At 38.8% G+C, this 12,846-nt stretch overlaps 1 protein-coding gene across 4 annotated transcripts in view; it reads right to left on the reverse strand.

Annotated features, from left to right (window-relative positions):
- Window positions 1-12,846, reverse strand: part of ssbp4 (single stranded DNA binding protein 4) — a 413,236-nt gene that overhangs the window by 181,687 nt on the left and 218,703 nt on the right. For all 4 annotated transcript variants that reach the window (XM_062039061.1, XM_062039062.1, XM_062039060.1 and 1 more), the window contains one exon: window positions 9,287-9,371. In XM_062039061.1, the coding sequence (XP_061895045.1) occupies window positions 9,287-9,371 (85 nt within the window). The remainder of the gene's footprint in view (window positions 1-9,286; window positions 9,372-12,846) is intronic.

Consider the following 12,846-nt stretch of genomic DNA (forward strand, 5'->3'; position numbering starts at 1 on the left):
GAAATTAAATGAGCTCAAATATACCTACAAAGGAGGCATAATGATGCAATATGTACATACAGCTCGCATAAATAGCATGTTAGCATCGATTAGCTTGCAGTCATGCACTGACCAAATATGTCTGATTAGTGCTCCACACACGTCAATAACATCAACAAAGCTCACTATATTAGCCTACTATCAAAGGCTGGGGCAAATATTCGTTGAGAGAAATGTTGTATTTCTATTTCTATTCTACACATTTTTGCAATATTGGAAACCATTAGTAAAATGGAGGCTTCTCCCAGGATGAGATAACTCCTGGAAAAAACTGGCTTATAATGGCCAAAAATATTGTGTGTGTCCGAGTTTAAGGAAACGACAGGCTGTCTTCTTCTAATGGATTGGTTACAATCGTTGCAAGCTCGGTAATATTTGCTGTGGTCTGGAACAACATGGCACACAAACAACTATGAGAAATGCAGCCAATATTACATACAGATAATGTGTCATGAGACATGCAAATATAAATTAAATACACATAGGACATAAGTTAGGGCTATATAAATAAACATTGATTGATTGATTGATGAAGTAAAGGAAATTAAATGAGCTCAAATATACCTACAAATGAGGCATAATAATGCAATATGTACATACAGCTAGCCTAAATAGCATGTTAGCATCGATTAGCTTGCGGTCGTGCAGTGACCAAATATGTCTGATTAGCACTCCACATGAGTCAACAACATCAACAAAGCAAACGTCTTTCTGTGGCAGCATCAAGGAAAGTTTTACATGTAAACAAACTACGGTGCGTTCCAGGACTTCCAAATGCTCTCATCAGTGAAGCATTTTTAATATGGGACGGCGTGGCGAAGTTGGTAGAATGGCTGTGCCAGCAATCGGAGTGTTGCTGGTTACTGGGGTTCAATCCCCACCTTCTACCTTCCTAGTCACGTCCGTTGTGTCCTTGGGCAAGACACTTCACCCTTTGCCTCTGATGGCTGCTGGTTAGCGCCTTGCATGGCAGCTCCCGTCATCAGTGTGTGAATGTGTGTGTGAATGGGTAAATGTGGAAATACTGTCAAAGCACTTTGAGTACCTTGAAGGTAGAAAAGCGCTATACAAGTATAACCCATTTATTTATCATTATAATATAAACAGTGGGATTTGTAACAATTAGGAAGGTTTGTGTCATGTTTGTCCTCCTCGAGCAGGGGTCGGGAACCTTTTTGGCTGAGAGAGCCATGAAAGCCAAATATTTTAAAATGTATTTCCGTGAGAGCCATATAATATTTTTTAACACTGAATACAACTAAATGCGTGCATTTGTAAGTAAGACCAACATTTTTAGAGTACAATAAGTCTCTTATTCTTTTCAATAACATTGTTATCCTGAAGCTAACCAATAATAAATAAAATACTTACCATTAATTATTTATTGAACAGGTGTGGTAAAAAACGGATGGATGGATTAAAATGCATGAGAATGTTTTAGATTTTGAACGTTATTTTTAACACTGTGATTACCAGCGGAATTGTTTATTACTTATCGTGTTAAGCAATGTCAGCTGAGATTTACCTGAGAGCCAGTTGCAGTCATCAAAAGAGCCACATCGGGCTCCAGAGCCATAGGAAACCATATTAAAACAATATTTTTTTTTCTTTATCTTTTTCCATTTTCATGCATTTTTGAAAAAGCTCCAGGGAGCCACTAGGGCGGCGCTGAAGAGCCGCTTGTGGCTCTTATTTTGAGTTTGTTGGGTGTTTTCCTGTGTGGTGCTTTAGTTTTTGTCTTGCGCTGTTATTTTGGTGGCCTTTCCTGTTTTGTTGGGTGTTTTCCTGTAGCAGTTTCATGTCTTCCTCTGAGCGCTATTCACCGCACCTGCTTTGTGTCAGCAAGCAAGGCTATCCTTCTTTGTGTGGACATTGTTGCTTGTCACGTCATGTACGGATGTACTTTGTGGACGCCGTAAGTTTTTGCTGTCGTCCAGCATTCTGTTTGTTTACTTGGTGGCCAGTTCAGTTTTACTTGTGTTTTGCATAGCCATCCCTATGGTTCATTGCCTTTTCCTTTTGTTCATTTTTGGTTTAAGCCAGTGGTTCTTAACCTTGCTGGAGGTACCGAACCCCACCAGTTTCATATGCGCATACACCGAACCCTTCTTTTAGTGAAAAATAAAATGTTTTTTTTCAAATTCAAGACAAAGTTATATGTTTTTGGTAACACTTTAGTATGGGGAACATATTCTAAGTAACAAAGACTTATTTTAGAGTTATTTGGACACTAGGGGAACATATTCTAAGTAATAAAGACTTAATTTAGAGTTATTTGGTTAGGGTTAGGGTTAGAGGATTAGGGTTATAATAAGGCCATGAATAAGGCATTAATAAGTACTTAATATTGACTAGTTAAGAGCCAATATGTTACTAATTTGCATGCTAATAAGCAACTAATTAATGGTGAACATGTTCCCCATACTAAAGTGTTACCATGTTTTTTTTTACTGGTGCACAAAATGAACCGTGCATGAACATCACCTTGTTCAAACAACAAAACCAACACAGTGCATAACCTCACAACAAATGACACACCTGCAAATCAGTCAGCTGTTGCCGTATCCGTAGTACACCGATAGGGAGAAGTGTGTATTTACACGATGAGTCGGGTGTGTTTTGACCTCAGCCGAACCCCTGAGGCCGACTCACCGAACCCCTAGGGTTCGATCGAACCCAGGTTAAGAACCACTGGTTAAGAACCACTGGTTTAAGCATTGCATACCTTTTTACCTGCACGCTGCCTACCGCTGTGGTCTGCATTAGGGATCACAACAAACCATCCTCGTCTCACCCGACACATCCCGACTTTTACAAAGCAATTAACTACCCGCTGCCACCTACTGATATGGAGTATTACGTGGTTACCCTGCCGAGCTCTACACAGCAACGACACTAAGTAATGGCACGTTATTTGCAGATTATAATTATTGATTTGCAAAAAATATTTGTTGGGCCAATTAGGTGAAGTTGCACAATTAGTGTGTGCCGTGGCACAGTGGCTGAAAAACACTGACATAAATTTTTTTAAAAATGGGTTATACTTTCACACACACATTCACACACTGATAGCGGGAGCTGCCATTCAAGGCCCTAACCACAACCCATCAGGAGCAAGGGTGGAGTGTCTTGCTCAAGGACACAATGGACGTGACGAGGTCGGCAGAAGGTGGGGATCGAACCAGGAATCCTCAGGTTGCTGGCAAGGCCACTCTCCCATCCGCACCACGCCGCCCCCAATATAGAGGATCTTTGACTCACAATATAGAGGATCTTTGACACACAGTTGGCAGTAGGTCCTTGCTAATGTTCTAACCTCAGCCTATAACTCTCTACCCAACTCCAGAAGGTCAAGCAGCATCCTGTCCACTCGGTTTAATTCCAATAACAGCGTTGGCCACTTAAAGTTGGGTCTCCCCTCATGGTTAGCCGGCCATTAAAGCGCTGACATGCAGGTATCCAGCTGGCCCACCTCTGGAGAAAGGTGTCGCAAATTATATGGTATTTAGATTAATTAGACAGAGTTGTCAGATTTAATTAACTACTAGGTTTAATTAACCATGTAATTAATCTTATGGTGGTCCAACACGTGCGCACGAATGCAGACACACACACACACACACACACACACACACACACGTGTCAGCTATCGTCGACAGTTCGACACATACGCACACACACACACACTCACACACACACTCACGTGTATCAACAAATGTAACATGTTCGAGCTGACAAGTGCTCACCTTTGTGCTGTCAAAGCTCATGCAAGAGTTGGACAAAACGGGCTGCAAGCTAATCGTACCTGAATGGAAATGTGTAAAAATAGCACCTGTATTGCACTTCAGGTAAAACAAAATGATATTAAAAAAAATAAAAATAAAAAAGGCTACCCACCCAGCAGGAAAAATTGGTAACACTTTAGTATGGGGAACATATTCACCATTAATTAATTGCTTATTAACAGGTTAGGTTTGGGGTTAGGGTTAGTGTTAGAGGGTTAGGGTTAAGACTAAGTAAGACTCTTAGTTAATGGCTTACTGGTTGTATAATAAGGCCATGCAGAATAAGGCATTAATAAGTACTTAATAATGACTACTTAAGAGCCAATATGTTACTAATTTGCATGTTAATAAGCAACTAATTAATGGTCAAAATGTTCCCCATACTAAAGTGTTACCGCAAATTTACATAAATTAATCTAACTACCAGTGCTGGGAGGATTTTGATCCATTGTTTGGGGTTTCTATGACTTTCTTGTAGTCATGGAGTCAATAACAATTTTAGTTCAAAAACTTGGGCGCAACAAGAATTTTTTTTTTTGCAACATATTCCCCAAAACAGCATACACAATACACAGAAGAATAACAATGAAGAAGTCTAGCCCATGCTCATTAGTATTGTGGAAACAATTTTGCTAAACAGCCCTGTTACAAGGGCTGCAACAACTAATCGATAAAATCGATTATAAAAATAGTTGGCGATTAATTTAGTCATCGATTCGTTGGATTTATGCTATGCGCATGCGCAGAGGCTACTTTTTTTTTTTTTTTAATAAACCTTTATTTATAAACTGCAACATTTACAAACAGCTGAGAAACAATAATCAAAATAAGTATGGTGCCAGTATGCTGTTTTTTCTCTCAATAAAATACTGGAAAGGATAGAAATGTAGTTTGTCTCTTTTATCCGAGTATTCATCGATTAATCGAAATAATAATCGACAGATTAATCGATTATCAAATTGTTGTTAGTTGCAGCCCTACCTGTTACTAATGATAATAGCCACTTTGTGATAGGAATAACCAGAATGACTCAAAATAACCCAACAAGGCAAAGCACACAGGCTTGCAAAGTAGCTGTGTTGTATAATTAATGCAGTCCTCACCACCGGGGACGGGGTGGCGCTTGGCGCTTGGTTGGGAGAGTGGCCGTGCCAGCAACCCGCGGGTTCCTGGTCCGATCCCCGGCTTCTACCTACCTAGCCACGTTCGTTGTGTCCTTGAGCAAGACACTTCACCCTTGCTCCTGATGGGTCGTGATTAGGGCCTTGCATGGCAGCTCCCGCCATCAGTGTGTGAATGTGTGTGTGAATGGGTGAATGTGGAAATAGTGTCAAAGCGCTTTGAGTACCTTGAAGGTAGAAAACTCATTTACCATTTACCATTTATAAATGGTAACCACCGTTATGACATTCAAAAAGGCGCATGGACACACGCTAAAGTCCGAATGATTGCAGAGCAGCATGAGTGTGGCCATTTTTCTGAATGAATGCACTTTTGTGAAGTGGAGCCCATTCATGACGACTGCCCTCGGCCTGGCTGACTGACCTCGACATCAGCGGTTGTTGACAAAACTGAAACTAGCATTGCTTGCACATTTACTGACTTATGTTGACATGGTTTTCTCTGTATGTGCTTATTTTTATTTTTACGTGTGCAACTCATTTTTCGAAATGCTACCAATAAGAAAATTAATTGGTAGTTTCTGTGGTTCCGAAACCAGGTTAATGCTGGCATAGTTTTATTTCAAGGCTTACTTTGCATTACACCTTGACTGTCTGTCAGACAGTGAATCTGTCCCGACTGGTGATTGGGTAAGCGCAACAAAGGCGAGGTTAACCAAAAATATAATAAATAGAGAGTTTAATTCTGCAGCACCTGCACTGAGAAAACTCATCGAAAAGATGGTGCCGTAGCACAAACAATAACAGACCTCTTTCCGTTTATGTTATGCTCTGCGCATGTCAAATTCAAGTATTCCGATTTTAGGTGTGATGCATGAAAATGCATGTTATAATCAGACCATTTTTTCAGGGTCCATGTACACAGTAACGTTCTAATCCGAATGATGATGATATTACTGTATTTTTCGGACCATAGGGCGCACCGGATTATAAGGCGCACCGCAGATGAATGGTCTATTTTTTAATCTTTTTTCATATATTAGGTGCAACGGATTAAAGGGCGCATTAAAGGAGTCATATTATTATCTTTTTCTAAATGTAAAACACTTCCTTGTGGTCTACATAACATGTAATGGTGGTTCTTTGGTCAAAATGTTGCATAGATGATGTTTTACAGATCATTAAGCCGCTTTCTGACAGTTGCTTCCAGATGTGCCGTTTTGTGGGTTGTCTTATTTACGTGGCTCACCTTCGCCAGCGTCTTCTCCGCGTCATATTTGTTGTAGCGGTGTAGCATGCAAGGACGGGAGTGGAAGAAGTGTCAAAATATGGCGCTAACTGTTTTAATGACATTCAGACTTTACTTCAATCAATAACGGAGCAGCATCTCCTCATCCGGACACAACAACACCGGAAATAGTCTGCCAGTCCAAATGCATTCGCTGTTTTTCCGTAGTACTCCTTCGTCCATGGTAGCCCGCATTCTTGTGTCTCCCCCTTCGACAAATGGACAAAGTTTTTCGCCAGGTAGAATAACAGCTGACCTGGACATTCGAAAGTTCTTTTGCCGTTCCTGTGGTACAACACACTCGTTTGACAAACATATCCCGCCAGGCTGCCGTTCTTCCAGGCCTTATCCAAAACCGTCGCTCAACTGCTACGTTGCCGTCTGAGATGTGTTGTATCCCAAATAGCTGCAATCACGCGTTATGAAGCTGGCTATGGCGCGTTCTTCTCGACGTCACTTCCTGTGTGAGGCGGCGTCGCTTCCTCTCCGAAGTCAGTTTGTAAACGATCGATGAGTCCATAGAAAGCTAAGAACCGGAGATTCAAGAAATACAGGGCGCACTTACCCGTGTAAAAAATGATCCCTTAAACCAGGGGTGTCAAACTGGTTTTCATTGAGGGCCACATCGCAGTTATGGTTGCCGGCTTTTAACAATGAGTAATAGATGAATGTACATGTACTGTATATATATATAATACATTAACAATATTTTTTTTTTACATAAGCTGCAAAAAAATATTTAAATTTTACTTAAAAACTAACAGGGCTGCCAGTTTTGGTTTGTTTTTACCGTAAAATCGTGTTGTTTTAATGTTTTTTTTTTTTTTTTTAATGTTTTAGTGTCTTACTGTATATGGAAAAAACTAGTACCATACTTTACTTTACGGAATTTAATCGTAAAATCTAGGGATGTCCGATAATGGCTTTTTGCCGATATCCGATATTCCGATATTGTCCGACTCTTTAATTACCGATACCGATATCAACCGATACCGATATATACAGTCGTGGAATTAACACATTATTATGCCTAATTTGGACAACCAGGTATGGTGAAGATAAGGTACTTTAAAAAAAAAAAAAAAAAAAAAAATACATTTTCTTAAATAAAAAAGAAAGTAAAACAATATAAAAACAGTTACATAGAAACTAGTAATTAATGAAAATGAGTAAAATTAACTGTTAAAGGTTAGTACTATTAGTGGACCAGCAGCACACACAATCATGTGTGCTTACGGACTGTATCCCTTGCAGACTGTATTGATATATAATGTAGTAACCAGAATATTAATAACAGAAAGAAACAACCCTTTTGTGTGAATGAGTGTAAATGGGGGAGGAAGGTTTTTTTGGGTTGGTGCACTAATTGTAAGTGTATCTTGTGTTTTTTATGTTGATTTAATAAAAAAATTTAAAAAAAAACAAAAAAACAAAAAAAAACAACAAAAAAAACGATACCGATAATAAAAAAACGATACCGATAATTTCCGATATTACATTTTAACGCATTTATCGGCCGATAATATCGGCAGGCTGATATTATCGGACATCTCTAGTAAAATCTATTGTCAATTTTACAGTCTACAATGTGATTGATAATTGGTTTTGAAATCATAAGTCAAGCAGATATTTAAGTACAGTATTTATTTGTATTTTTATTTTAATAAAAAATATTTTTGAAATACATGATGAGATAATATTTTGATTTTGGTAATGTTGAATTTTAACAGACATGCAATTGCATGCAGTACATGATTTTTAATGTCAAAAGGGAAAGGACAAATGTATTTAGTAAGAAAAGATTAAGCATTTTATTAACGCATATTATTTCCAGGCTTAAAGGCACATCCAATAATTTGGCGGGCCAGATTTGGCCCCCGGGCCTTGAGTTTGACACCCGTGCCTTAAACCAATGGTTCTCAAATGGGGGTACGCGTACCCCTGGGGGTACTTGAAGGTATGCCAAGGGGTACGTGAGATTTTTTTAAAATATTCTAAAAATAGCAACAATTCAAAAATCCTTTATAAATATAAATAAAAACCTATCTTTTTTTCCAAATAGTTCAAGAAAGACCACTACAAATGAGCAATATTTTGCACTGTTATACAATTTAATAAATCAGAAACTGATGACACAGTGCTGTATTTTACTTCTTTATCTCTTTTTTTCAACCAAAAATGCTTTGCTCTGATTAGGGGGTACTTGAATTAAAACAAATTTCACAGGGGGTACATCACTGAAAAAAGGTTGAGAACCACTGCCTTAAACGATGGGTTAGTGTGGCTGACACGGAGCTTAAGCTAAATAATGATTAGTTTAAGGAGTTATCTGGCTTAATGTAGACAGGGCCTAAGTGTGTGCAGTGTAAACATCTGATCAATGCAACACAACCAGATTGAGCAACAACGACAATCAATTGTAGTCCATTCATAAGACAATGTGGTGGGTGTGGGCGAGTATGAGAAAGAGAGAGAGGGGCGGGGGGACCCTGTCATCTTCAGAAGATCAGTCAAGGGGACCCAAGACCCCAACCTTTTATCACTGCCATCCAGCCCCTGCGGCCATCGCTAGCAAAACATCTTACTTGATGTGTGTATGCATTGTGCGTGCGCTAATGCGCTCGTGTGATCAGCCAGCTGCTTCACGCGCGTTGACCTTTTACCCGGGCTGGCGAGTGGACCAATAAATAGCCGAGCCGCGGCGTGACCTTTCGTCAGAGGCCAACGCGTCCTCCCAGACCCGAGGGGTTCAGAGGTCGGCGTTTGAGGAAGTGCTGAGGTAAAGGCGACTGATGTGAAAAAGCGATAAACCGGCATCAGGACTTTTTAAAGACTCAAAGATGGATGTGAAATATCAACACGAGATATTCCCAGGCGGTGCATATTTTACAGCATCCAGCAGCAGCAGACATGCTCAGACAGACATCCTAAAAACCAAACCGGCAGCGCAACCGCAGAGAGAACGGAAGCTCGTGCCAAGATAAGAGGTCGCAACTCGGGTGAGGTAGGAGGATGGGGTGGGGGGGGGGGGGGGATTGTTTTGCTTGACTCACATAATCGTGGAAAGCCTTGGCCTCGCTGGAATGTTCGCATGTCTCTCTCCGGTCCGGGGCGGCGCAGTAGAGATCCCAGAATACGCTGCGTGGACAAGACAAGAGACATGGTCAACACTCGACACGGGCTAATTGCTGCTCTAACGTAATCTAAGGATGCAATCAGACTGGCGGCTCAATACTCTGGTCTGTTCACTTGGTGTTGACGCTGGTGTTTGTGTCATGTGACCAAACAACATGAATAAGTAAGGACTTGATTGGCAGCTTTGGTGATGTAACTCAATCAATCAATCAATCAATCAAAGTGTATTTATATAGCCCTTAATCACAAATGTCTCAAAGGGGCTGCACAAAGCACAACATCCTTGGCTCAGATCCCACATATGGCAAGAAAAAAGTCAACCCAATTTTAAGATAAAATTTCTCATTAAATTAAATTACCGTATTTTTCGGACTATAAGTCGCAGTTTTTTTCATAGTTTGGCCGGGGGTGCAACTTATACTCAGGAGCGACTTATGTGTGAAATTATTAACACATTACCGTAAAATATCACATAATATTATTTAGCTCATTCACGTAAGAGACTAGACGTATAAGATTTTATGGGATTTAGCGATTAGGAGTGACAGATTGTTTGGTAAACGTATAGCATGTTCTATATGTTATAGTTATTTGAATGACTCTTACCATAATATGTTACGTTAACATACCAGGCACGTTCTCAGTTGGTTATTTATGCCTCATATAATGTACACTTATTCAGCCTGTTGTTCACTATTCTTTATTTATTTTAAATTGCCTTTCAAATGTCTATTCTTGGTTGGGTTTTGTCAAATAAATTTCCCCAAAAAATGCGACTTACATATGTTTTTTTCCTTCTTTATTATGCATTTTCGGCCGGTGCGACTTATACTCTGGCGCGACTTATACTCCGAAAAATACGGTAGTTTTAGTAAAAAAAAAATTCTGTTTTTCCCCATTCTAAAATATTATGTTTTCTTGTCAAATTAAAACTTTAATACATTTCATAATATTTCAACATTCTTTAAAAATAGTTTATCAAAATACAGTATTTTTTCATTTTTTTAAGCAATAATTCTTTAAAGATTTTGCTTCTTTTTTTTTTTCCGAGCAAAATTTTGACTTTTGTCAGATAATTCCGAATAACTCCCACATAATATTGCAAATAATATTTTAATGTGCTCGCTTTTTCTCAAAAGGTAAAAATTTTTTTAAAAAAATGCTCACAATAATGCCACTTTATTGTAATTTAACTTATTGTAACATTTTGACTTTTTATTACATTATAGTTTTACTTCCAGCTTGTAAAATTGCATTGAACTCTCTCAGCCGAAAGGTTTCCCTGTAGGAAATATTATAAATAATCCGTTCCAGGGTCAAACTGTCCATCAACCTAAAGCCTTTTAACTGTTTTTCATGTTTTAACTGGAAAATAAGTGAGAAAAATCCATTTTCAGATGCAGATGTCCGACATCAGTCACTGGTAAATGGGTTATACTTGTATAACGCTTTTCTACCTTCAAGGTACTCAAAGCGCTTTGACACTATTTCCACATTCACACACACATTCACACACACATTCACACACTGACGGCGGGAGCTGCCGTGCAAGGCGCTAACCACGACCCATCAGGAGCAAGGGTGAAGTGTCTTGCTCAAGGACACAACGGACATGACGAAATTGGTAGATGGTGGGGATTGAACCAGGAACCCTCAGGTTGCTGGCACGGCCACTCTCCCAACCGTACCACGCCGTCCCCACTCCAGACCAAAATGATGACTTTAAAGTAGTGTTGTCCTGATACCAATATTTTGGTACTGGTACCAGTACTAAAATTATTTCAATACTTTTCGGTACTTTTCTAAATAAAGGGGATCACAAACAAATGCATAATTGGCTTTATTTGAACAACAAAAAAGATTTGATTTATATTGAATTTCTTTGATTAATCGTTAGATTGACTGTAACCTTAAGATTTTACTATTTCATCCAAATAATATTATTTTTGTAACTTTTAATTTTTGAAATGTTTTAACTTTCGAACTATCTATTAGTGTTGTCCCAATACCAATATGTTGGTACCAGTACCAAAATGTATTTCGATACTTTTCGATACTTTTCTAAATAAAGGGGACCACAAAAAATTGCATTGTTGGCTTTATTTGAACAACAAATCTCAGGGTATATTAAACATATGTTTCTTATTACAAGTTTGTCCTTAAATAAAATAGTGAACATACAAGACAACTTGTCTTTTAGTAGTAAGTAAACAAACAAAGGCTCCTAATTAGCCTGCTACAGAATAAATGATGTTCACATTTTGTCATTAAAAAGTCTGTTGACTAATATGTACGCATTCAGTGATGGAAAGGAATTACCAGAAACATTTGTTGGCACTATTCTGCAAACCTCCTAATAGTGTTGTCCCGATACCAATATTTTGGTACCGGTACCAAAATGTATTTCGATACTTTTCGGTACTTTGATACTTTTCTAAATAAAGGGGACCACAAAAAATTGCATTATTGGCTTTATTTTAACAAAAAATCTTAGGGTACATTAAACATATGTTTCTTATTGCAAGTTTGTCCTTAAATAAAATAGTGAACATACAAGACAACTTGTCTTTTAGTAGTAAGTAAGCAAACAAAGGCTCCTAATTTAGTCTGCTGACATATGCAGTAACATATTGTGTCATTTTCCATTCTATTATTTTGTCAACATTATTAAAGACAAGCGGAAGAAAATGGATTATTAATCTACAAACCCCGTTTCCATATGAGTTGGGAAATTGTGTCAGATGTAAATATAAACGGAATACAATGATTTGCAAATCATTTTCAACCCATATTCAATTGAATGCACTACAAAGACAACATATTTGATGTTCAAACTCATAAACTTTTTTTTTTTTGCCAATAATAATTAACTTAGAATTTCATGGCTGCAACACGTGCCAAAGTAGTTGGGAAAGGGCATGTTCATCACTGTGTTACATTGCCTTTCCTTTTAACAACACTCAGTAAATGTTTGGGAACTGAGGAGACACATGTTTTAAGCTTCTCAGGTGGAATTCTTTCCCATTCTTGTTTGATGTACAGCTTAAGTTGTTCAACAGTCCGGGGGTCTCCGTTGTGGTATTTTAGGCTTCATAATGCGCCACACATTTTCAATGGGAGACAGGTCTGGACTACAGGCAGGCCAGTCTAGTACCCGCACTCTTTTACTATGAAGCTACGTTGATGTAACACGTGGCTTGGCATTGTCTTGCTGAAATAAGCAGGGGCGTCCATGGTAAAGTTGCTCGGATGGCAACATATGTTGCTCCAAAACCTGTATGTACCTTTCAGCATTAATGGCGCCTCCACAGATGTATAAGTTACCCATGTCTTGGGCACTAATACACCCCAATACCATCACAGATGCTGGCTTTTCAACTTTGCGCCTATAACAATCCGGATGGTTCTTTTCCTCTTTGGTCCGGAGGACACGACGTCCACAGTTTCCAAAAACAATTTGAAATGTGGACTCGTCAGA

The sequence above is a fragment of the Entelurus aequoreus genome, linkage group LG27, assembly GCF_033978785.1.
Source record: "Entelurus aequoreus isolate RoL-2023_Sb linkage group LG27, RoL_Eaeq_v1.1, whole genome shotgun sequence".
NCBI classification, from domain to species: domain Eukaryota; kingdom Metazoa; phylum Chordata; class Actinopteri; order Syngnathiformes; family Syngnathidae; genus Entelurus; species Entelurus aequoreus.